At 49.9% G+C, this 26924-nt stretch overlaps 1 protein-coding gene across 1 annotated transcript; it reads right to left on the bottom strand.

Annotated features, from left to right (window-relative positions):
- Positions 1-26489, bottom strand: LOC119097941 (bifunctional arginine demethylase and lysyl-hydroxylase JMJD6-B). The gene is made up of 7 exons (XM_037220883.1): positions 26205-26489; positions 16454-16578; positions 13772-13933; positions 7459-7548; positions 6840-6975; positions 3434-3563; positions 1-1551 (listed from the first exon to the last, which is right to left on the bottom strand). The coding sequence occupies exons 1-7, from the start codon at positions 26487-26489 to the stop codon at positions 1466-1468; spliced, it is 1014 nt and encodes a 337-aa protein (XP_037076778.1). The 3' UTR covers positions 1-1465.
- Between the last annotated feature and the right edge of the window lie 435 nt (positions 26490-26924).

The following is a 26924-nucleotide window of genomic DNA, read 5'->3' as shown; positions in this document are numbered from 1 at the left end:
TAATCAAACCACCATTGGGGTCTAACAACGGGCAAGCCTCAGGCTCACAATGCAGGCGTTAAACCCACGTACGAATGGCACTTCTTACCCTTCGCCGGGCGAGGGCGTTAGATGCTGAGCCCCCTAACATCAGAGGATTCCCTGCACGCCAGGCCGCCCACTGGTTCCTGTTTCACGGCTCCAGCTCAAGTGGGGAATAAATGGCAAGGGGCACCTAGGAAGGACATGAACACCCCTAACCCCAACTCCACCCGAGCTCCCAGGCCGCCAGGCGAAATCGCCCCCGCTCGGCGGGAGCTATTCTTGGCTCACTTGCGATTCTTCTAAGTCGCTGATGTAGACCTAAGGTCACCGCTGCGCACGTCACAAGTCTGTCAACTTACGTAAAGCAACACCACGGTCTCCGGTCGGAAACCCCCACGGCTTGAATGGGACCCGTACCACAAACGGATACGGCCAACACAACGCATCGCAGTTCACAGGTAAAGCCTCACAACAGCGACATATGGCACGACACAGTGTGCTGCCGACATTGGTCACAACTGCTTAAGCTGTTTCGTGTACGCCTCGTTGCTAAATGGCGGTCGGCGACTCGACCGCTAGTCCACACGGAGGTGGCGACGGCCCACCTCGTCACCACACATGCACGGGCCAAGGGTGAGACCTCTCGAGCCGGGTCGGCTCCGGGGTCAGGGTGACATCTCCCGATCGCCGATCTGGCTCAGGAGAGTATCTCGAGGTCCGCGCGGAGCCGCGATGTCGGCCGCGGGGCGCATGTTTATTCCGGCAGATACAATACGCCAATATTGGCAAAAATGTGCTGCAAAAATGCCAAATTGGAGAATTTTTCTTGCTGTGCTTACAGGGAAGAACTACTGCGAACACAAAATTGACGAGAACAATAAATATTTTGTGCAGGTTTTTATATTTTGTGCAGGTTTGCTCTTGATGAGTCATGTAGGAGTCACGACGTGCTTTTTTATCTTTACTCTCTTCGCAGATCCTAACTATTGCTGACCAAGGTAGGAAAAAACGCATTGTATTTCAAACTCCGAGCAATTAATTTGAGGGGGTCCGGTGGTGGTAATCTAACCAGAGCCGCTCACTTGAAAGTACTTGATTTTTGACTATGTGCGATTCGACCACCTCGTTCAGCATCGTTGCCTTCTGATCCTCGAGTTGAGTTCAAGAGCTCTTACGACTTCGCTGCCACTGGGCTGTTGTGCTGTTATTATAAGGTCTTGGCTACCACACGTCGCGTACCCGTGGCGGTGTATGATGGTTGCCTTTGGTGTTTCGCGGACCCAGCAGCCCAGCGAGAAAACGTCTCTCATTTTGTAGCTTTGCAGCAGATTTTCTCCACCATTGGCGTTTTTAGATCCACCGGAATAAGTGCGCGTGCCGGGCGACTAGAATGCATCGCGCGGGCGTGCGCACGTCCATGCAGATGACAGCGGCGCGGGGCTCAGTCGTATTCGGACCCGATGGTGATGCTGATCTCGTCCGACACGATCTGCGTCATGTGGTACCACATGTTGGTGTCCAGCACAACTGAAACAGTCAGACCAGAGCGCCGCTCAGTGCTGGTAGTGGCAGCGGGGCTCGACAGCCGCTGCCGGCGAGGCGTACCGGTTCTCATGCTCAGTACTGAGCGGACAGCTGGGACAATGGGCTGCAGATAACGAGGCGGTCGTCGACTTTGCTGACGGGGGTTGGGAGGGACGAGGAGAATCAGAACTGGTGCAGCTGTGGATACTGGACCGTGAGTTCAAAGCGTCAGTAGTCGGGGTTCGGTTTATCGGATCGACAACATAATCAAACGCCCCAGGGATGTTCCAAGGCCCCAGGTTTTCGACTGGCACAGACGCAGCTGGAGGTCGGTTTTACCTAGTGAACGGCCCATGAAATACTTTGTTGAGCAGCGCCGGTGGAACCTGCCTTGAATGTGGAAAACAATCCCTCATTTTTTACATTTACATCACCATGCAGTTGACCACCATGATCGGCCAGAAGTGGTAAAAAGCGAGGTAACCCGTCGCTAAGCCCCTTGATTATGCACACTGCGGCAGAACATTCCTTGATTCATAGCATGTGACTTACCTGCTGCCAATGGTTTCAACGTCATTATCCCACTTCCTAATCTCTCCCCCGCTGAAGGTGACCTGCCCAATGTGGCCTCACCCACTGATCTCCCCCTGGTTAACAGTGACCTGAGTAATGGGACCTCATTCACTGATCTCCCCCTGGTTGACAGTGACCTGAGCAATGGGACCTCACCCACTGATCTCCCCCTGGTTGACAGTGACCTGAGCAATGGGACCTCACCCACTGATCTCCCCCTGGTTGACTGTGACCTGAGTAATGGGACCTCACCCACTGATCTCCCACTGGTTGAGAGTGACCTGAGTAATGGGACCTCACCCACTGATCTCCCCCTGGTTAACAGTGACCTCAGTAATGGGACCTCACTCGCTGATCTCCCCCTGGTTGACAGTGACCTCAGTAATGGGACCTCACTCACTGATCTCCCCCTGGTTGACAGTGACCTGCCCAATGTGGCCTCACTCACTGCTCTCCCCCTGGTTGACAGTGACCTGCCCAATGTGGCCTCACTCACTGATCTCCCCCTGGTTGACAGTGACCTGTCCAATGTGGCCTCACTCACTGATCTCGCCCTGGTTGACAGTGACCTGAGTGATGGGACCTCACTCACTGATCTCCCCCTGGTTGACAGTGACCTGAGCAATGGGACCCCACCCACTGGTCTCCCCCTGGTTAACAGTGACCTGACTAATTGGACCTCACCCACTGATCTCCCCCTGGTTGACAGTGACCTGAGTAATGGGACCTCACTCACTGATCTCCCCCTGGTTGACAGTGACCTCAGTAATGGGACCTCACTCACTGATCTCCCCCTGGTTGACAGTGACCTCAGTAATGTGGCCTCACTCACTGATCTCCCCCTGGTTAACAGTGACCTGAGTAATGGAACCTCACTCACTGATCTCCCCCTGGTTGACACTGACCTCAGTAATGGGACCTCACTCACTGATCTCCCCCTGGTTGACAGTGACCTGAGCAATGGGACCTCACTCACTGATCTCCCCCTGGTTGATGGTGACCTGAGCAATGGGACCTCACTCACTGATCTCCCCCTGGTTGACGGTGACCTGAGCAATGGGACCTCACTCACTGATCTCCCCCTGGTTGACTGTGACCTGAGCAATGGGACCTTACTCACTGATCTCCCCGTGGTTGATGGTGACCTGAACAATGGGACCTCACTCACTGATCTCCCCCTGGTTGACGGTGACCTGAGCAATGGGACCTCACTCACTGATCTCCCCCTGGTTGATGGTGACCTGAGCAATGGGACCTCACCCACTGATCTCCCCCTGGTCGATGGTGACCTGAACAATGGGACCGTACTCACTGATCTCCCCCTGGTTGACGGTGACGTCCATGCTGCGGCAGACAGACAGACACTCGCGTGGGGGCTCCAGCGTCCACATCTTGCGGCCATGCAGCTGCGCCTGCCACGACGGGTGCTTCACGTGGTCAATCTGCAGTGAAACGGCGCCGGAGGACGTTAGACCTGTAACGTTAACGGCCGACAACAATGAGGCGACATTATAAAGAACGGAACACGCCTCCATACTCCGGCAAAAAACAGTTCACAAATGTGGGTTTAGCTCGCAGTTTCACAGGTCAAGACGTCATGAAAAGTTCAAGCCTTCTCTTTGTTTTTGTATTTCTGCTCAACGAATTTCGACACTTAATCCGTGTCATGCCTCTCTGCGCATTGATAGCAGTGGTCCGAGCGGGCTGAGGTTCTCTGACGCCCTGTGCCATAGAGACTGACAGCTTGTAACCTGGAAAGATCCACGGGATATATTGATCAGTTGCATGTTACCACACGGCATCTAAATAGGTCGATATTTCAACAGGCTAAACACCTTAATTTTTGGGCATGTCATTCCGAACAATAAGAAGAGGAGACAGTTATTCTGCGCAGCAATGTTGCATAAAGTCATGAGATCTATCAACGCAAACATTGGTGGGCCCTACAAGCCTATCAACCAATCAGAAGCGAGATGCAGATGAGACCCCTCTCGCCCTTGGCTGATCCCTTCCCGCGACAGTATTTATGGACCTGATTGAAACGATGGTCCGATGATGACCTGCCAGGATCCCAAGGTCCACAACCAGGCATATAGATAGCATTCTCCAAAGATGGACCATGAACCACATGCTTCCGACAAGTTTCCGCTTTTGCTAACGACTTGCGCCCAATCCCGTCCTTTACTGTGAGAAGTTCTGGCCATTATGATCACTGACACCCTTTATTGACAGCAAAAGGTGACAGAACAATGATGACGACAGCACAAAATGTCCTCCACTGCATGTTTAAAACCTACGGCGTAAACCATAACGTATGGAAGTATCCATTTTCTCTTCCTTAAGCACAGACAAAGTGTTTCGGGTCACCCTCACAGCCCATAAGGACGATCAGCCTAGGAAAAAGCCCAACAAAACAAGTCAGAGGCATGGACATGCCGAACAACTTTCTCTTTGACATTGGATATCCACACTTGTTAAGCCTATTAAGCCTATTAAACTTATTAAACTGAGTGGAATTTATGAAGCTAATGAATTTTGCCGCCTCCGTGGTCTTGGGGAAAGATGCTGGATTCGTAATCCAGCGGCACTGGCTACGAGTCCCAGAGTGGGCGCATTGTTCAACCCGACTGAGATGGAAAGGCCAGCTGGCAACAAGCCAACGAGGTTCAACCCATACCCGAGGCGGCCGTGTCGCAGCATTGTGCGGCACGTAAAACCCTCCGCATTCCTGTCTGGCGAAAGGGTGGAGGCGAAATTAGCTGTTGAACTGGACGGCACGCTTGGGTGGTGGGTTCGGGGTACACGCAACAAGCTATGCTAAGCAGGTACTCTGAATCCGAAGTCACCAATATAAACCATTCGGAATAAATTTTAAAGAATGAGACTTAGTAGAGCTGATAAAACTTGGTTAAGCTTATTACTTAACCCATTAAGTTTAGCAAAATTCGTTAAGCTATTTTAATGTTATTAGACTCATTAAGCTTACAAATTTAGCAAAGTTTATGAAACCTATGCTTACCATGGACCTATCCCAAGAATTAGACATGCTTTATCACCCGTTCTAGGCAATGAAGAAGTTCGCCTGGAATGGATCCACCTAATGCTGACAACGTGACCTCTGTTTCCATTCCATTTATTGACAGCACATTGACAGGAAGAGAAAATGCATCTCATAAATCTACTGAGCTGCCAATTCGTGGCATCACAGAGCGGTACAACGCTTTCAAATGGCCACCAAAATATGGCTCAGACTCGTCAAAAGATCTTTCGTTTAACGCATGATGCAACGTTTGCAGTTGAGGTCTGGCTGGTTGTTGTTGCGCTCAGCAGTTGTTCATCCCTACAGCTTGTGACACCTGCCAGGTTGATACCTTGCGGCTTATCGGAAAAAGCAGCAGAGAGCGATCGTTAAAAAAGACACGTTAGGCGTTCAAGACAATTCCAAGAGGCAAGAATCCTCCGGCCATTGCTCCTTATGGATTTCGCCATTGTACCGTAACCACCGATCTTTGTATAAAAATGCCCCTACTATGGCAAAGACGTTGCAAACTGAATTTTACGAAGTCAATAGAAACACAGAACTCTTAGCCCAACCACAACATTCAGAACCCTTCCCGACGCCCAGTCGCCTCTGTGCCATACAAGACGGCATAGTACTCAAACAAGACATGCACAATAGCATACAGACGCCTGCACAATCACTCGCCCATTGCCCTCCCTCACACCGGCGGCCATGAAGTACACAGACGTCTCACACGCAGACTCACGCACACACCCGCGGAGACGCATGCGCAGCAGGCTGACTAAACTTACACTGCACCGTAACTGACTTCAGCTACTGATCGCATTGTTTGTTTCCTGTGATAGTCCACACAAATTAAAAATACGTCACGAACCGCGACTGACTTGTAGGATTACGGAATTGCTTAGCTCGAGTGATGGTGTGGACAATTTTACCATATTAGATACGCGCAAGCTGAAAGTATTGTCCAATTGCACTGACGATGTTTTATTTAAAGGATTCGTAAGCTGTTTCGACCGATATGTGGCATGCGTATATACCCATCATTGAGGACTGTTATACTCGTCAACAAAACTGCCAAACGTCTTGCATTCTGATTTTGTTTTGCTGGTCCTTACCATCTCTGATGAAGGACCGCACCAGAAATAGGATGTTTCATGTACAACTATCAATACCAAAGTAGCAAAACGCAAGTATGCATATATATATATATATATATATATATATATATATATATATATATATGATGTGTGTATACATGTATATGCTATATGTGTACATTTGCGTGGGTATGTATGTGTAATAGATCTTTCAGATTGAGCAAAGGAACATCATTTCTGCTCATTGTTATACTGGCATTTTTGCGCTTATATTAAATTTATCCAGCATGGCTGCCGCAATACCGGACAGTCGATACAGGGCGGTCTCTTAAGTAAGCTTAGTAGGAAGTGTTTTAAGGATGGGCCGCTTGGGATGGTAATTGTCCATGATTATTATCATGCTACGGCTGCCCAAAACAAAAAAAATCTGGGTTTCCTTCTTGGATCAAAGTTAGGAGGGTTCATCGGAGATTTAGGGTCTGTCTCTGTATGCGACGCCCATAGACGTGATGCTAAATTCCACTAGGGTGGCGGAGTCCTCTGCTATATGTGTCAAACACATGTTGCAACGGGACAACAGTGACTGTGCAACTAACATGCAAATGTGCGCCGAATCCGGGCGTGCCCATGAAGATCCAGTCGAGTCGGGTCGACTCGGCCGTCTCCGGCAGGAAGTAAGGCCGGGTGTAGTGGCGGCGCAGTTCGTTCCCCGCCGCCGAGTCGCAGCTAGACCTGCCCAGCAGAAGGTCTTGGGCTCGAATCTTCCGGTGGATGAATACTTCGGTTTGGCCCTAAGCAGCGCTAAATTGGCAACGTTGCCGCGTTAACCATGCATTATGCGCCCACGAAGTGTTCACCGAAGCATTTACTGACACACATGAGGCACACTTAAGGTGCATACAGATGCTTCCAATATCCGACGCATCAGTCAGCATAACGTTGAAACAGACCTGTAACAGCAATTTCCTTACCTTGTTGGTGTATTTTTCCCCAATTCAGGATGCTAATAATAAAGCGTGCAGCTGTATCTCAGAAGGAACATCCACTGGAAATCCCACAACCACAGATTTTGTTCTGCAAACCACTAAGCTACGTGTCCCCCAGGCTTGAATTCTAAAGTAAAAACAGGGCTTAGCCTGAGCTGCCGTGCAGAACTGGCCGCACGGCCGCGGTCGGCCCCGCCGGCGCCGCTGCGGTCGCGGAGGTGACCCTTACCAGCCGATGTACCACGGCTCCTCGCCCTTCTGCATGTTGGCCCGGGCCGCCGACATGGAGAACACGTCACTCAGGCCGTCGAAGTTAGTCCTGCAGCACGGAGAGCGGCACATGAGCGTCCGCGAGTCGACGGCGGACGGAGCGGCTGCCGTTTTGCGGCGCGGTGTGTTTCAGGCTGGGGCCGAGGCCATTTTTGGAGTGTTTGGAGTCGTCAGCCGTGAACATGTGGGGGGTGTAACGTGAAGGGGCTATGGCACTGACGTTTGAAACATAACGGGACTGGGCCTCGCTGCTGCGGGGAAGATGAAAGCCATTCAATTCAGAAACAGCTGAGACTTCATTAGCACGTTTACAACCGAACGACATATCAATGTTTTACACCACCAGTGTGAAAATCCAGGCGAGGCTTAACAAGGTTATGTCGTTGATATGGGGTAGGTCACTCATGTGGGCTGATACCGTAGGTAAAGACAGAGGAAGTGACGGTCAAACTACCACCGGTTCCTGTCCCTGATCTGAACTATTCTGAGGTCTGCTCCAAAGCGTTCCACCATCGAGCGCATCCCGACGACTTCAGATGCTGAGCTGACCAGGACAATGCCGGGTGTCAGGAGATATGCTGTGTCACGAAAATCTGCCTACCTACCTATCATCCTACCTGCATGCCAGAGGGGAGCGTAAGCACGTGAGCGCACCAAGTTGTGTTGTGCGGTGTACGGGGTTTCCAGGCACCCAGTGAAACAGACGTCGTAATCGTGCTGCGTGCCGCTACGCGGACGTCGCTGGCCGTTGTTTATGCTTATGCTTAATCATCGTTGTTTCATTAGGTCCTTATCCCGCCTACGTATTCAAATATGATAGTCTACGAATTGGACAATACTATCCTTCCCGTTCTTTTGAGACTTGTGCCGGAGCCAACAATCGAACAGCTGTGGACTGTTCCACATGTACGCACAGGTGTATTCTCGATAGGACTGTCATGCCGGAATCTATCCTTAGCAGTTTTGCATGGCCTGGTTAAGATACCACGTTACCTTCATACCACGTTGAATTATATTTCTTGGTCCCGCAACCATGAAAACGTGTTGCCTTTTCAGTACTTTGAGGCATCAGCTCGGCGTGGCCACAGCATAGAACTACAAATAAGCGAAATAGCTCTGAGGAGCAAACACCACTCTTGCTCACTTATTCGACGCCAAAGTTCCGGTCAGTCAATGCTATGCTTCATTTGCGAGTGAATTAACTCTGACTATCTTATTGCGGTGTCATAATGACTTTCCATGTTTACCCAAGCGGTTTTTGCAAGCGCATTCAAAACGTCGGAGCCTGGCGCTCTGGCACTGGTTAAGTTTATCGGGGGGTTGATGGCATACGTTTTGTCAAAGCTTGAGTTCACCACATCATCCAGAGTCAGCTCCAGGACAGGTGTTTGGAAGACAAGTTTGAATGAAACACGGCCTGCTGAAGGCGGTTGTCTCGTCCAATGTTTTTTGACTGCACCCGACAGGTGTTTGACTGAAGTGAGCTGTAGCGAAGACTATATATATATATATATATATATATATATATATATATATATATATATATATACATATTATTTGGAATAATACATATTATTTGGAAAAGCCGTCCAGTAGCATTGTTTTTTTTTCCAACCCACAGGATCATGTAAATCGAGAATGACCACACCTTAAAGGCGTATACGCTATATGCACACGAACAAGGGCGGCGTCAGTCAGTACCGGTAGGAGGCGAATATTGCGGATGGACTTCATCCTAAATGGCAATTTTTCGTGCAATCGTCATCGTTTGGCATAAAAGCCCATGCACAAAGCACTTCGGTCAGCTTCCGCTCAGGCCGGCGTCAGCTGTCATTAGTTCTGAGAATGTCTGGGTGGTGTTCGGCTGCCACCCACTCACGCATCAAAACCCAAGTCTTCTCCTTGGGGTGAATCGGTGTATTCTATCCAGGATCTAGCTAACAAACAATTGTTCTATAAAAAAAATTGGCCGTTGTCAAGTTTGGTCCGCGACTGACGAACCTGACCACGGCCGGATAATGAAATGCCGGAAACGTTGCGTACATACTGACACAACAGATGAAGACTATAGTCCAAACAATTCTTCCATCCGGGTTACTTCGTCTCACTAATTCCTTCAAACTGAGTGCTATATATACTTATGAGAAAAAAAATTTACGACCAACCTATTACCTGTTTATGATCATCCGTCTATAATTTCAACTATCGTTTCGCAAGCGTCTGATAAAACCCAATGGAGCCAGGTTCCTGGTGACCAAATAGTGATATTCCAATAACGCGACTGCACTGTGCACACCGACGCGCAAATGTGTCCACGGCTGGCTTTAGTGGTTCTCAAACTGACGGCCTTATTTACAGTACCTACAGCAGCCACCGTAAAAAGCAACTAGGCAACTTGCGTTTTTACGGTCTTTTCGGCTTTAGACATGGGTTCATGTTCATCGTAGCATTGCTACAACAGAAAGATAAAATCTGACAGTTTGTGTCCATATTCCCTACAATTCCCGTCTGAGCCTATTTTCTGCCTGCAGTTCCACAGCCACCTTTTTATTCTCCTTTCTGAGTTCTGCAATGTTAGCCGTCTCTATATAAGACGGGTGGAGAAGATTGCGAGGCCTCTACCGGAGGCACAATTCCTGCATCTACCACGGAAACAAAATGCTTCTGAGCATCTAAAGATTCTATGCACACGTGCTTGTCTCCATCTTTGTAACGTAACATGTCGTACTGGGCCACAAAAAACGCGACATTACAAAGCATGTTTCTACCAGGTTTGTCTTCTGAGCACGCTATTGACAACATTTGGAAAACTTGTATACATCCCAGGAGAATTTATGCTTTCGCCGCAAGACTGAGCTTTTTGAACTTCCATATTAATCCTGCAAATTTTGATTTCGGAGTTAAATTGACCTCCATGAAGTTCAACTGAAATTGAGACATGAAAATAAGGCTTTGGGTCTAGATATTTTTGGCTTGTAATGCCCGAGAATGCACCCATTTCGAAGCGCATGAGCCGCCAAAATTTGCTGCAAGTTTACCGGCAGACCCTTGCGTTAACACCCACGCCGGTCATGCAAAACTCCCAGCCCGAGTCCCCGCAACAACGAGTACGAAAGCGCAATTAAACCCTATCGCATTCGTTGCCCTCGACCTGAGGAGAAAGCTCGGTCGTGCCTCCAATCACCAGCGCTGCCAATCAACGAGCCAGCCCGGATGGCGAGCGTTCGTCCCCCCTCCCCCTCCCCCACACGTGAGCCGACCTGGCCGCCGACGTTGCGCCGCCCCCACCCGATGCACGCGCGGACGTCATCAGCGGATGATGCGGAACGCGCTTACTGCGCTCGCGATTGTGCCTGCCGGTGTCCGCTGCGCGTCACTTTGTCTGCCAAAGGTCGCGGCCCGGCGCCGGCACCCCGGACCAGGTGAGTCAAGCGGTCACAAACGGCCCGTGCCGGGGAACGCCTGCGCACCCCTCTCACATTCGGTGACCTCTGACATTCCGTTCCGCGGGCAAAACAGCGCGGCTCGACAGCCGGGCGGCCGAAAGTCGAGCCCGGCGCTCAGTGACCCGTGTGACCCGTGGAGAGTGCAGATCCGTGGCGAACTAGGCACGAGCGGATGCTGTTACGCACCACAGCCCGTTCAGCTACTGGTCTCTTCAAGCTTCCAAAAACAAATAAATAAATTCAGTCGTCTCACCATGGTACCGAGTGGGAAGAACCCATGCCGGCGTCCGCCCCTCTGGCCTACGGATTTTTTTCTTATGTTCGCCGGAATGGACATCGTTCGCCATATTCTTTGTCCGGAGAATTCCTAGCATGTACAGGCTTCAGGGGCGTGTTCCACTGCTTGTGGTTAGTTCGTTGGAAATTCCAGGACGAATTAATTGCATGCTTTTTTGCACCCAATCGTTATCACTCATCGCTGGAAATCCCTGTTGGAAAATCCAACCCATGCAAGAGAAACGTTTTATTCGTTATCTTACCAGACATTGCATTATGCATATAATATTATGCATTTGTATTTGCATTTACTCGCAGCCCATCCAGAGGGCGGTTTTCCGGTCTTCGGTCCATTACAATACAATAACGCATGATACCAACATACGCACGAAGTCGAAACGATAAATTTTATAGATATTTGCATTCGAAATAAAGATACCACGTGTAAAAGTACACGGAACACAGCAATGCCATACAGGACTGCGTGCAGGATAAGTGCATATATTTACACAAGCTACCTACGCGTGTGGAAAAAACCACCTTGGCTCAAAACCAAGCCAGAGGACCTAACATTTTCGTTTTGAAATGAGAGATTCTGAGCCACTGCAGATGACGTCACGGTGCGGTGGCCAGAAGCAGGTGGACGCATGCTGTCGTGGCGCGATCAGGATATCTCCCCTTACTGACTGTCCGTCGGCACTGGCCAGGCAGAGAGACCCTGACAGGGAGAGGTGCCTTTTTCAATAAAACAGAGGAACGCGGCTTTAAAAGAGATTGAGAGGCCAGGGTTGGTGGAGGGGGAGGGCAATCCCTTGCTTTTCAGAGCTTTACACGCTTTCATGACTTTCCTCTTTCCTACACAATCAGCAATCCGGGCCAGCCCAGAGGCCCCAGAGTCGGTGAGCTAAGCTGGCCGTGTTTAATAGCAGAGACAATCCTGGTGGCGGCATTTTAAGTTCCTGAGTCTTCCTCACCTGGTACCTGGCCGCGCTACCTCATAAGCATAAGCGGTAAGAGACGTACCTGAAGATGTAAACTAAACGTACCATTTTGAGGAGATTAGGTGTTAAATAATGCTCGAGATGCTACAGCGAGATGCTCCGCAGTCCATAACGGAGCCCCTATAGGTTAGATTGGGCCACTATAGGTCAGTATAGGATCTCTACGAGTCAAAATGGGCCCGTGTAAGGCCAGAGCGGGCTCTTTTCAAGCCAGAAGGGCCCCTCTATATGCCAGAAAGAGACTCTCGGCTGGTTAGTATGGGCCTCCATAGTCGATAATATGCCTTCTATAAGTCAGAGTGGACTCTTTAGAGGCTGGAATGGCCCCTCCTCAGCCAATAATGGCTCCTCTACGGGCCGGAATGGGCACTGTACAGTCGATAGTGGGCCCTGTGCAAGCCAGAAGGAGCCCCTGCGCATGTCATAATGAACCCTCCAAAGTCGGTGATAGAAGATCGACAGATCAGAATGGGTCCTCTAAAGGCCACAATTGGGTCTTCACAGTCAATAATAGGCCATCTGTAGGCCAAAATGGGTCCCCTACAGGCCAGCATGATGGGAACTGCAGTCAATAATGGGCTCTCTACGAACCTGAATGGGCCCCTCTGCTGGCCAGAATACGTCATGTACGGGCCAGAATGAGCCCTCGACAGTCAATACAGGACGCTCTACACGTCAAATGGGCCCGCTATAGGCCAGAATACGCCATCCAGTTAATGTTAGACCCTCTACGGATCAGACTGGGACTTTACAGGCCAGAATGGGTTCTTCACAGCTAATAATGGGCTTCGTTCAGGCCGGAATGGGCCCTCGATAGGCTCAGAAGTGCCCTCTTTGGTCAGAATGGGTCCTAAAAAGACCAGAATAAGTCCTCGACAGGTCAGAATGAGCCTTTACATGCTTCCATAATCTCTTTACGGTTCAGAATTACCCTTGACAGACCAGCATGAGCCTCTACAGGCCCTGCTAGTTGGGAGGTGAGTTGCACCCACTGCCCCCAGCCCCCTTCCCGCGTCCTTATGCACGCAGGATCTCGCAATAGGGGGGGGGGGGGGGTCAACTCAAAATCGCTCACGGAAAATCTACGTTGGCGTGATGGGAGCTGCTTATAGGGCATATAACATAATTGCATGTTTTCAATCTCATTTTTGTTGCGTATCTGTCACTTCTTTTTGCATGCATTTTCAGTTTTTCAGGGACATTTATGCGCGTAAAAAATTGATGAGATGGATGACGGGGATGAGAAGTCCATGGATCACCGGCAGGGGCGTCAGTTCTCACCGTACCGCCTGCGTCGACCATTCTGTTACCTTTCGAACTTACCGGGGTCCAAACCACACCACCGAGGTTCTGTCACAAACATGTTATGATCACGTGTCCACATCATGACTTCAGCGTCTCAGAAAATCATCGTGCGTGATCTCACTCTACCAACTGTTCAGACCGCTGCAAACCTGAAGTTCCATCTGTCCTGTACTGTCTGTTCTGAAGTTTTGTCCGGGGTGCAGTCATGACCAGCGCCAACCGAAGCTCTCCGGGAGCGGCTCACTTGTATGGGAAGAACTGGCAGCCCGCCTCCGTGCTGTCCGCCGCGAGTCTCCCCGAGCTTTCCGCATACAGCTCCTTGAAGAACTGGAAGTTGAAGACGGCGGGGGCCGTCCAGTTGGCGGTGCCGTCCGTGATGATGACGGGTCGGCCCGAGTACGCGTACCTGCGACGCCAAGGGTCAAGGTCAGCCGGGTCACATGCCGGACACCGCCCGATGTCGACTCGTCTGGCGTGATGCAGGATGGCAAAGCAGGATGGTTAACAGCCATACTGCCTTTGTGTGAGTCCGCTTCGTTCAACACGATGCTGTGATATCAAATGCCCCAATGGCACAAATAGACAGACGCAGTCAAGGGCTTTTGAGGAGCGGCTGGTACTAAACGATTCCTCATCTGAATATGTAAATGTGCGTGGTCGACAGGTCGGTCGCAGATATAGGAACTGAAACCGGCGTAAACCTGTGGGTGCAGCTATATGTATGCATATATATATATATATATATATATATATATATATATATATATACACTGGGTGATCAGGACAAGATGCGTATATAGTATTAACGTGTGATACAATGTGGGCAATGAGGGCGAAAGTCGGACATCAAATTGAGAGTCGTAGCTAGGCGAGGAAGCCAAAACAAGTGGCGTAAGTTCCCCCCGCCATAACATTGCGACAAAGCATTCGGTGACCCGGCACCCGTTGGTCGCTGTCGTGACTCAGATAATGCATGTTCGTGTTTGCAATCCAGCCGAGCCGTAGATAAGTACCCTAATCGTCGTCGTTGTCCCGACCGGCCTGCGCCGCTCCGCTCAGACCAGACCGCTCCGCAGGTGTGCTGGCGTTTGGCCAGAGTACGTCACATCACGTTGTAGCTGGTGATCGCTCTGTTCCTTCATAACTGCACTGGATGGTGGAATCCACATATTTATTTTGCACGAGTGTACGTGGCGTTATGCAAGTCACCTTGGGGTCCTCGAGTGACTGGCCGGTTTTGAAGGGAAATTGTGCGGTCATGGGCCACAAAACACCGGGAAAGTCATGAGCTTCTTACCTTGGGTCTAATGGGCTCTGGAGTGAAACCTCACCATGGAATCGCGCCCTGATCGTACAGGCACTCGCCCTGAGCGCCTTCCCGGACACATTCATCTGTACCGAGACGATTCATCGCCGTCTACCACCCAATGAAGCGATCTAACAGCCCGACGTCCCCACCGGACAATCCAGCAGCCAGTGCCGGAAATAGCGCTGCCTCCAGTCGGGGGGACGACTGCAGATCGTAGGCGAAAGCCCAGCTTAAAGTGCAGGCAGCCGTCCAGCGGGTGGCCACACCGTCAGCGTCAGCTCTCCGCTCATGGGGCGCCACCTCCCGCCGGGCGCCAGCTGAGCCACCAGGCGTGTGAGCGCTTCCGGGTGCACTACGCGCGAGCCCGCCAGAGGCAGCGACGCTCGCTGCCCCAGGGTAGCTGGACTGGTGCAGGTGTTGCGCCACACGCCGGCCACTCGCACCGGAGCGCATTCTTCCGGCAACATCTAGCGCAATATTCAGCCTAACGATGAAGAAAAACGTTGGACAGGGAAGACGCTGGGTTGTGTGATGGTCTACGCTTTGCGTGGATTCATGTACTTAATGGCAATGCCGCTTGCCGACTTTGTAGAACATTTCCCGTTGACACTCTGGGATGTGAAATTTCTTTGTTGCAAAAGGATGTACCACACGGTCGGGAAACAAGCCCGAAGCAAAAACAGGCTGCAAGGCAAATCAAGGCAGTCCGGCGATACGTGATCAACACCATTTGATGAAGGCCATAAAAGTCGTTTGCTTGGGCTGATGTGTGGGTTTATGTGTGGGTTCATGCGTGGGTTAATGTGTGGGTTCATAAGTGAGCTCATGTGTGGGTTAATTTGTGAGTTCATATGTGGATCCACGTGTGGGGCCCGAGCGCAGCCAGTTTCGGACGTTCGGACGCGGGCCACCGATGCGCTCGTTTTGAATATGTTTCCTGATTAATGTTGGATATCGACAGAGGAAAAATGCATGAATTCAGCTGCACAGCATAGACAAATGCATAATCTATACATCGCAATATGCTCCAAACACTGTCCAACCCACTGCTACGCCAGAAATCGATCGAGAAAAGTTCAATGTCAATTCTTCCGAGACCTCGCGGCCTCGAGGGCCGCTAGCTGCGCCGTCTCTGGGATGGAGTGGAGGTAGACCGTGAAACTACGGGGGTGGGTAGTCAGGCTCGCTCTGCCCAGCATGTGCGCAAAGTGTTTTCTTTTGGAAATATTTCGGTCACGGTTGCCGAAAACATAAATCGTAATCTTTTGTTTCGCAGACCTAAATCGCCGAGCCTGTCCAGACCCAATGGTTTAATGCTTTTGGCGGTGTGGTCCGTGAACTAAGATGGGATCGCTTCTTCAATAAGTCTGCGTGCTAAGCCCTCGAGAACAACGGATTATAAACATTAAAGACATTTGTGTGAGTTCCAAGACGTATCTAGGGCCTAATAGCTTACCATCCGGTGTGATTCACAACATGATAGGTCAAGGATCGGGTTTCTGATGTACGCATACGAGTTTCTGGACGTGAGGCAAGGCGACGTGATCAGAATAGAACTACTAATACGGAAGGCGTTTGTGTCTATTTTTACCATGTCAACAGTTGAGCTTTGCTTACTTGAGCTCGAACTCTTGCGGAGTGATGTTGGAGACCCGGTCCACGTCCAGCACATCTGAGCACCTGCTGCAGTTGTTTGGCGCCGCCGTCAGGTCGGCCATTATCGGATGCATCTCGATCATGCACTGTCGACCCCACAGCTCGCGTCAGCAGCCGTAACAACATCTCCAGCACGAACTGGCCGCAGCACATGTGCAAGTGAGAGCAGCGGCAACATCCCGGCGCACACTCCTGACATCACTTGCGCTAGTCAGTTGTAGCGGCAGCATTGCGACCGCGCATTGCCGAAAAAACACCCAGTATGCGCTTGCATGGCGGTTTGCCTGCATGTGAGCCCAAATTCGAGCCGGCGATGCTAGAGAAGGCACGGCCTTCCGTGTAACTGGGGTGCGGCCAAGAGTTTGGGCGTGGTCTCCATAGCAGCCCTGAGTGTGGTATGAGCGTGCTCCCTTTGCAGTTCCGTGGGCGTGGTCTCGGATGTCACCGCGCTTTGTGCTATGAATAGGTCTCCAGTGCTCGAGGGTGCAGTCCCCGTTTTGCCGGCGTGTTCTTCCTCAGTGTAGTACCGACCGTAAGCATGGCCTTCTGTGCAGCGGCTCTTTATGCCATCCCATCGACTTTCACAACTAGTGCTTTAAACGGGGAAACCTGTTTGAGGCAAGACCAGCCCATCCAGTTCCAAGCTCGGTGACCTCAATTAGGGCCGCTCTCCAGAGTGGGGACCAGCTCTACACACGCGTATGGCAGCACTGACATGATGGTATGCGCCTGGACCCTACGGGCGTGTCCGGGATCCCATAGGGCTCCAGGCTTATGGCATCCCTGGAACGGACACTAGGATCTTTTTTGGGGGGCTCCAGGGCATGTCCGCTGACAAGGGCGTCAAAATGGGGTTTCCAAAATCGCATCATATGTGGAGCCCTATGGCCTGGCAAAACCACAACAGGGACAAACACGGCGTGTTGACATTGGTAAAGAGTGTGGCCCGAGTGTGCATGCACCCTGTGGACCTCGCTATCCTCCCAGCCCAAGACTTCTTTTGCTGTTTTTCCTTTGTATGCCGGCGCTATCGGCTGTAAGTATTCACTTTACTGGGTCCCCATCATTTCCCCAGTTTCCTTCAAATAACTGGGATCTCGTGTAGCTTATAAGCCGTCTACCAAGCTTTGATGTTTGGGAGCTGCAGAATGAGCATATTGCCATAAAACTGTCTTTGGTCGTATATATATATATATATATATATATATATATATGCAAGGTAATTGAAATGTTTGAATGTATATGTACTTGATGTACATGAACTTGCATATATATATATATATATATATATATATATATACGCATCGTAATCCAAAATGTTATGCATTACATTACAGAGCTGTGTGTACCTGGCCCGCACAGAGGCACTGAAGTGTGTGGAACGGTCAAACCGCGGAAATGTCATACACGGCTCACCATCTATTCAGTTATATGAAAACCGGTGACGCGGTTTTCGGCCGAGTGCGCAGACATGGCCCACGAGATCGCTACGTGATGCTCGTGCTTCGGAGCTGAAAAAACTGTCTTCTAGCATTCGTTCGACGTCCACCGAGGGCCTGGAGCGACGGTGATAAAGCGGGGAACGGCTCGTGCGTTCCTGGCGCCGCTGGTGAGAGTCCTGAAAACCAGGACCAGCATTTTGCCACCCGGGGGGAGCCTCCCGGTGCCGGGGACCAAGCGTCTAACGCTGAGGCCGAGCCTGCTGCCACCGGCGCCGCCAACCGCACGTCCCCAGCGTGGGGTCGGCCACGGCTCGCCCGTACCCCGGTCCACGGCAGGAAAGTAGTAGCGCCGACGAGCGCCGTGACGCAACGCCATATAGAAAGGCGGGGCCGACGGCGCCCGCCCGCGCGATCCGCGGCTCGCCGCGCCTCTCACGGCCGTCCAGCGCGGGGCTCGCACACTCTGCATTCAACAGGTGCGCCCCCTGGGACAGCGGCGGGCCGCACAGTCGGCGGCTCTCCGCCAGGTCCAGTCACGTGCCTCGCCGCGTAAAAACAAACCGAGGTCGCGCGGCGTTCGGCGACGGCGGCTGCGCGGCGGGAGCGGAACCGGTCACGCCAGTCGGCGGGGCGTCTGTGACGGGGCGGGGGGGGGGGGGGGGGGGGTGGACCAAGGCCCTGGGGGAGTGGGTCGGCTTCAAGGGAATACTCCTCATTTGGAGATACCGAAGCAAACATGAGATAGTATGAAATCAGCTCACTTATAGCTATTGGTATATTACTATATTTTTACATTATATTATCATACATGTTATAGACATCATATGGTATTATGTATATATGTTATGCATGTTATATGTATGCTATATGTATGTTATATGTATGTTATATGTATATGTATGTTGCATCATATGTACGTTATAGACATCATATGATATATTATCTACATGAATACGTATGCGTAGTTATATATGCATATATATATATATATATATATATATATATATATATATATATATATATACATATATATACATCAGCATATCTTGGTATAAGTGGAAAAGACTAGCCTAGGCGGCAAAACTTCTCAGTGTAGTAAATATGCTCATCAATGCAACAGTAATTGATTGCGTCATCGCACCTTGCACAACATTGGTTGAGGGCCAATTGGCGGCCGTTATATCTGAAAATCATGCTCGCGAACGCCAAATATGAGCGACTCGACAATTATATTTGCTTAGTCTTGGCCCCTGCACGGCTACCGGGATTATTTAAGTAAGGTTATTATGGCGTCATAGATGCGTGGGTGGCCTTGAAATAGTCTCCTCGTAAAAGTCTGCAAATTTTCGCAGGCGTGTAACTCAAAAACTAGAGTGGTTCAGGTTTTAAGAATGGCAGGGCTGTGAACCGCACCGAATGGTCTTCAAGATGGCTATTTCAGTTCAAAATCCCCTTCAAATGTGGAACACTTCCTCTCAGCTCGCTTCGTAAGGCGCTTCGTGAGCCGAACAAGGCCTGACACTGGGCCGGCCCGGAGCGAGGAAAGCGGCTGATGTCTCACCCGAAAGTGAGAGGGCCTCCGCTGATCAGCTGGACGACCAGGGGAAGGGGTGACCGATACTCCGCTGACTGTCCGGGGGAGGGGCGTACCCCTGGGAAGTCTCAGCGGTGCCGGCTGCCCTTCCAATCACGGTCGGCGTCCAAGGTCGGCACGGGCTGCACGTCCTGGCCGATCGGAGCTCGCGCGCCCGACCGGCCGGGACGACGGAGCCCCGCCGGCGCGCGTGCGCTGCGCCGTCACCGGACTGCGTGGCGGACGCTGAGCTGGTATCAACCAGAGGCCGGCTGAGGAAGACGGCCGCGGTAGGCCAATACTAGATACCCACTTGCCCGGCATACTAAACAGCCCCGCTCTTCAGCATGGTTTGGCAGCCGCATTCCTAAGCACTATCCCTGTGAAAGTGAAAATGCTAGTCTCGCGCGGTCGTGACACCGTGCCTCCACGAGTTGTACCGGTTGGGTCTCGCAGCGTGTGTCCCACGTCGTGAAATTTGTACTTATTTTGAGCATAACGAAACATTGTTGAACTGGAGGGGCCCGGAAACCCCATTCGTAATTACGTGACTTCAACGTCGCAGATGCACGGCATGCATCGAACTGAAAACGCAACTTTGCTCCAAAGGTAACGCCATGTCATGTACCTATTCTGCATGCGTGGGCTGGGTCACGGAAAGAGTGATTGTCCCAGTGTGCTATATCGCCCGGCGCCTTCCAGTGCATCTATCTTTAACACTTTTGCCATGCACCGTTTTCGTTTAATTTTGTATTTATCGATATCGTCGACGATGTTAATGCTGCCCATGCAGCAAAATGCGCACGCATTCCGAGGCATCAGCGTGATGAATGTATGATTGAGTCAGTTTAAGGTATGTATTGCTACGCATTTTTCATTTATCTTCCTTGACATTGTTGTGTGCTCCCTCGTCACTGCCTACTTGTATATTTCAAGATCACAAGCCTTTCAAAAGTGTTTTACTTGCATATATTTTACGTTTGACGTACTTCTTCTTTTTGTCCTAAAAAAGCAAGCGTCGACCAATTGATGGATTGCGACGAAACAATATCACTTACTTACGTTACAAAACTTTTCAAGACTTTTTTATAGGCCTGACGGCAAACGATTTGTTCAAGCCCTTTTACCCTGAGTTCCGTGTGTCTTATATTTGGTATCAAACTGCGCCCCTGCCTTCTAATGCTGTCGTGAAGATGGCCAAATTGTGTTTTTCTTCAATGATCTGGGTGAACATCCAATTCTTCATATTGTCATTCCAAGCATTATATCACTCACGCATTATCTGACCAGTTTAATAATGCCTTTGGTTAGTTGACGTGTGCGACATCGTCAGAATGAATCCGGCGGCACGAACAACCAGGGTCGGTTAGACACTTAACGATTGGGCAAACGCTAACTATGCAGTGCATCATTACCGGGTTCATGCTTCGACTGGGGAAACGCAGCGCATCGGATGGCTGCTTTATGCTTGAACACTTATAATACAAATACAGATGGTGCCGCAGGCATGCCTGCAGCGAAAACTGTTTTCGCCTTTGTGAGAGCGAAAGCAGTCTCCGTGACAAATAATCGATGCCAGAAATGTTGTCTCTAAGCAGGCGCCCGCCAGTCAAATGCGTTTAGTAGCACCTGACACGGATGGGCGCATTCATTAGCTCGTTGATGGCGCCATGGACCGGCCAATAACACGCGTAAAATGGTGAAGGGTCTCCCACAGCATTCGTTTTACCGTCCACACAGATTGCAAGCGAAAATAGCAGTATTTATTTCCTCACCCAGCCCGAGTGCTCTTAGGTGAGATACGGGCTGCAGTGACGCTAGAAACGCTAGCAAACTTTCGAAGATAGAATACGCTTAACGGAATGAAACTGACATGTTGCATGGTTTTTGCCAAAGCATGCTACGAATTAGCGTACTCCCCTAGAGAAAAAAGTTTATTTCCCTTTACTTCAGTAGTCAAACACCTGGCGCTCTTCCCACGATAGCGTTATGGCATATGTAGCTTGAAATAATTGGCAAAAAAGCCTCTTTATTCTTCAGAGGGAATTAGAATAAATTATATCGGATATTACTGAAGGACAGGACAGTGCGTTTTCAAAAAGCGGCTTTTAAACTCAGCAAGTTTTGAACTAACAAAATGCTGTTTATTTTCTGTTTCATCTTCGCCCGTACGGCTATGAACTACTACAATGCGATAAGAAAGGTTTCACTATCACATACTCGCATGAAAAAGGACCCCATTCTAAGACCTCAAATTTCGGGGTTGTAAGATAGGCAGGCAAAACTACTGATAAAGCAGAACATATCAAGGAAATCAGGAGATTTTTCCGTAACTTTCGAACCAAACGGTTTTAGGCACGGCTCATGCCTTAAGCCCTCGCTGAACTCGGGGACCTGACAGCTCTCGACCTTGGAACAATATTACAGCTGATACGGCTGGTGCTCTCCTCCTATGTTCTCCAGCCTTCCAAGTCTGACAGGCACTGAGGAAATGCTGGTTGTTGTGTTGAACGGCTCATTGTTTGGTCGGTATGTTTGAAGAAAAACCAATGAAGGAGCGAAAAAATCTGTCGATGTTATTGTATTCATTAATGAGGTGTCAGAGACGGCAAGGTAATCTTTTCATACCTCCAGGCAAAAAAGACGACCATTAGGCATTGGTTAAATAAAGGAGCACGCAACGTTTCCGGAACGACATCACGCAAGGAGTGTCTCACGAGTCGTGGATGGTTGACTTGAAGTCAGAAAACAAGGATGGAGATGCGCCACTGCGAACAGGCTCGTATGACTTTGCCTCACGCATCTGGCACGCTGCAATTTACAGCACCTCTTCTCCAGCAGTCAACGTGCGTATGGCTGGTATTTGCTAGCATTTACCTGCTGTATGTGTACTAATGCCGCATGCTCCACCGAGCCTCCCCGGAGTGGCACGACACAAAATCAGAGCACACCGTGAACAGCAGGCGCCCAAGCCGACACAGCACGACAGAATGACGACAGAAAGGCATGACTAACAGTTACTGAACACAAAGTGCAGCTGGCATATGGCCTGCAAGATCAGGTGGCAAATGCTCCATTTGCGTACACACCTCGGTCCATCTCGCCGTTTGAAGAACGCCTCCCCCCCCCCCCCCCCCCCACCACCACCAACAGCATAGTTTGTTGCAACCAGCTTCAGTGTTTCGGGTGCATCTCCGATATTTTGATGCGTCGTAATGCAATTTAGGCTAGCTTGATTTGATACCACTGTTCTCCAGAACGTAAAGTTTAAAATTCGCGTCGGGTCGCCAGGTTCCTGTCAGGTAAACGGCCAATGACCTCGTTCCGAAAGCCCTGCAGTGTAAAAATGTGGAAAATGAAAACTTCGTCACGTATCATGAGCTCGGCGCATATTTGTTTGAGTCCAGTGGTGATGGAGGTGTGAAGTAGCTACGTACAACACGCCATCAAAGCCCACGACGTTTGCGAAAGTATTCCTGGACAATGTCAAGCAACAAGTCAAGTAGAAAACTGAGTCAAATTAGCCCTCCAACCGTCGCGTCATGAACCAAGACAACGAGAACTAGTCGCCTCAAATTATCTCTTGGAAGTGAAGGATGAAACGCTTCTGCCTGCATCGGTCCCACTCGGAAGTCCCGCGTGAAGGTACACAGAGATGGAAAATATGTTGCTTGAGTTCGTTTTACATGACCTGACGTCATCTTTCCGGACATTCTGTGGTAAAGCGCTGTAGATGCTGTGCGCAGCTGTTGCCCTTTTTTGTAGACGTCAGCTGGAGTCAGCTGTTCAGAATGCGGTGAGTCAGTTAGATTCACTCTGCTCTCCTGAAATTCATCACAAGTTTGACTGCGATTCCCCAAATAAACAATTCACCGGAAGCAGTCATGTGAATCAGATCGTCCCCTTTGACGAGCATACATTCGGCCGCTGTCTGACACAGGAAACACATTTAATTGCACGTGATAGCATCTACGATAAGGGCTCCGCAAAAGGACGAAAGGTTCCAATAGCTAATGGCGGCGGCACTCACGCGCAACACAACACCATGGTACGACATGGTACGGAGTGAACCGAGTGCAAGGCGCTCACATCAGGTAAAAGGTCGCCAAGAGCCTTTCGCCGAATTTGGTATAGCCGTCTTTTAGAACGAAGTCTTGGTTGTCAGATATATTTCAACACGCGCTCGGGTGAGGGACATGTTGAGTCCCCAAAGGTTTTTTTTCCAGAATGATTTCCGGAGGTCGAAGCGCAACAGCGCAAAACGCCAAACTTTGTTTAGCTATAGAAAATTGAATAGCGGATATTTTACGGTAAAAAATTGATATACCTTGTAGGGTCGTTGACTTATGGCAAGTAAACGACGGGCCATGGCTGTCACCGAAGGGCATTTCTAGGGAATAGCTTAACGTGATGCAACAGTGGAATGTTAGACAAAGGCGTAGGTATTTGATATAGTTTCTTAGGCGACAAAAGGTATTGAGGTCAGAACGAGGTCAAAACTAGCCTGCTTTTTTACCCGAGAGCTTCGTTTTAAAAGGTAGTTTCTGATGCTCATTTCCAATTTGTTAACAACAGGAACCGCACCAATACGTTCCACGGATTCTTTAATGATCAGAGTAGATCACTGACTAAAAATGACCCAGGCCAAAATAATATTTTAGTAATATATCGCCTGGCGTAATCCCTGGTGCTTGACAAATCCCTGGTGAATGACAAAACAGGAGCAATGTCGTAGGTGTTTGGTCACCTTGGCCTCATAAAAGTCAGAAAGGCCAATGACATTAGTGACCTTTTGCTAGAACAGTTATGCAGCTTCGCGGCGGTTGCATGAGGTCTGGGGGCACTTAAAACATCAATCTGGAGTTTAACCTTGTTTGACCTTATTTGTCCCCAGGTATGAATCTCAAATTTTGACACGAGTAAGTTCACGTACAGGCCAACCCATCCCACGAATTTGGTATTGCCAGCTGTCTGAATTTTTAAGATTTTAGCGTGGTCAAATTGCCTCCTGCCCGAGTGAAGGTTATCCAACCGGCCGCCCGGGCGCGTGTCTATGCAATGTTACATTGTGTGGATTGGTGCTGAGAGCATAACCTTTCCAAAAAAGCGCATTTACTTCTTTCCATAAAAAAGAGATCGAAATGTAGATCCCAGCCTGATGTTAACATCGGCCATACAACAGATTCAGATCTGATGCAAACTCAGTGAACTGTTCTGCACCAGGCGATGTTGGGACAGACGCGGGCTGTGTGCCCATAAGGGCGGGGGGGGGGGGGGGGAGGGCATTTCGCCGTGATTGGGCCAGAACTTCGAACGGCGTTGGGTGTTGTGGGGTCCAAAAGTAAGCTCGGACGCAGGGTGCGTACGTCTATTGGCTGAGTGCATGGGGGGTTAAGCGCAAGTGCACATGCGAGTGCATGTCATGGTTATGCACGAGAAATTAGTGGTAACGTAATGATAACATAGCTTTAAAATTGGAAAATGGCACGTATATTAGGTTCAAATAAATATGTAGTTATATATATATATATATATATATATATATATATATATATATATGCCTACAAATAGAATTCCAGGTCTCAGGAGCCGTCCATAACTTACATTACGTATGCAGGGAGGGAGAGTTTTGATGAAGTGTAACGGAAGTATAACAAGGGAGGGTGTTGAAGATTTTAGAAAGTGTTGTGGGACTGTTAAAAAGTGACGTTACGCTCAGGTGCGTTTGCAAATCATTTAAAAAACATGTTTAAAAATAATCAAAATCTTACAGTACGATCCCGTTGGCTACCTCTCATTGCCAGCAAGACGTCCCTTATTTGTTTCGCATCTCTAGCTTAGTTTTATAGGCTAAACGAATGTTACTGTTCTGGTTCGTTGCAATTAACTGAGGGTTACCAGGGAGGATGTTTCAACCAGCGCAAAATGTGCGTAACCAAGGGAAGTAATGATAAAAGATGGTCAACAATTCTTAACGCAATTTATGAACGGCCTCCTACTCAATCACCATTTAGGGGTAATACATTAACACGCAACAATTCAGTCTATATATATATATATATATATATATATATATATATATATATATATATATATATATATATATATATATATATATATATATATATATATGCACGTTTGTATTCATGCATGCATGCCTACATGTATGTATCTATGTATGCATGTATGTATGTGCTCTTCTGAAGCATGACCCGGTGGCAGCGTGATCTGCATGTGGCATGATCCAGTGATAGCCAGGCTGGATGAAATCCGGACCCTCGTTCGTCTAACTTTTTAGTAAACAGCTCTGTAGATCGCTTTTAAAAAACATAAACTTATGGGATTGTTGATGCTTGCTAGCAACGTTCTTAATTTCAGATCGTCGTTCTGAAAGAAAGCTGTCTGCAAATTACACGCATGCTTCAGAGCGCTCGGCTTACGCCTCAGCATAGCAAGGATGTGAGCCTGCACGGCGATCGTGACAGACCGTGGATGTGCCGCTTTGCGCAAGGGGCCGCCTTAATTGGTGTGCACATTTCAATCACGCTGCCTGAAGCACGCCGCTTGAAGCGCGTGACGTATTTGTAGCACGACACCGGCAGCGGCCCTCCTGACCGAGCAGCACTGTAACACGACAAGCGAACACCTCACGACGAACGCGCACCCTGGAGCCCTGCATGCTCGCCACTGTACCCACCGGCTCATTCTCCACGTTGAGACCCTCCACCCACAAGATGAGCCGCGACAGGCCTTGCACTGTGTACAGCTCCTGGTGGACGAAGACGGCCAGTAGGATGGCTAGTAGGCCGGGTAGCAGCCAGGGCTGCCAGCGGGGCTGCTTGCCGCTCGCTGCCTGCTGCAGCCGGTCGTAGCCGGACAGGCTGCGCAGTTGGGCCGGCTCCACGTGCAGCTGCCGGCAGCGCGCCAGGATGGCCGCCACGCGGCCGCCCAATTCCTTCCCGTCCGGCTCCGTGCGGGTCATCACGAATACTGGGGGCACGGCCGGTCCCGCGCCCGAGCGGCACCCGCTAGCCCCTGCCCGCGGCAGTCGATCGCAGCGTCATCCGACGACAAAAGCCCAACTCACAGTTCCCTGGCGGCGCGGCGATCGGCGATGTGGTCTGATACGGACCTGGAATAAAAAGCCGGAAGGACCATTTAACGAATGCCTTCTTGTCGACTGCTGAAAGACGACAGTGGGATTTTGACACGTAAAATATTCAAATCGACTTGAAGGCGGCCGCAAAAAGGTGAAGGATAGAAACTGACCGGCCAGAATGGCAAAAAGCGAGCCGGGGAACAGCGAAATGAGGACATGTTAAAAAGTCGGCATGTCAAATTTGCGAACGCCAATATCGTGAGCTGCAAAATGGCGACGAACCAAAACGCCGGCAAGCCAAAACGGTGAGCGTTCAAA

Source organism: Pollicipes pollicipes, unplaced genomic scaffold (assembly GCF_011947565.3).
Source record: "Pollicipes pollicipes isolate AB1234 unplaced genomic scaffold, Ppol_2.1 Scaffold_4740;HRSCAF=5597_pilon_pilon_pilon, whole genome shotgun sequence".
Lineage (NCBI taxonomy): Eukaryota > Metazoa > Arthropoda > Thecostraca > Pollicipedomorpha > Pollicipedidae > Pollicipes > Pollicipes pollicipes.
This window is presented reverse-complemented; position numbering and strand designations above follow the sequence as displayed.

Excerpts from the sequence above, each read along its gene's own strand:
- LOC119097941 (XM_037220883.1), bottom strand. The coding sequence starts at position 26,489 with ATGACCCGCACGGAGCCGGACGGGAAGGAATTGGGCGGCCGCGTGGCG. Across the intron at positions 16,579-26,204 it reads TCAACGTGGAGAATGAGCCG|TGCATGATCGAGATGCATCC; the intron begins GTGGGTACAGTG and ends TGGGGTCGACAG. Across the intron at positions 7,549-13,771 it reads TGCCAGTTCTTCCCATACAA|GACTAACTTCGACGGCCTGA; the intron begins GTGAGCCGCTCC and ends TCCGTGCTGCAG.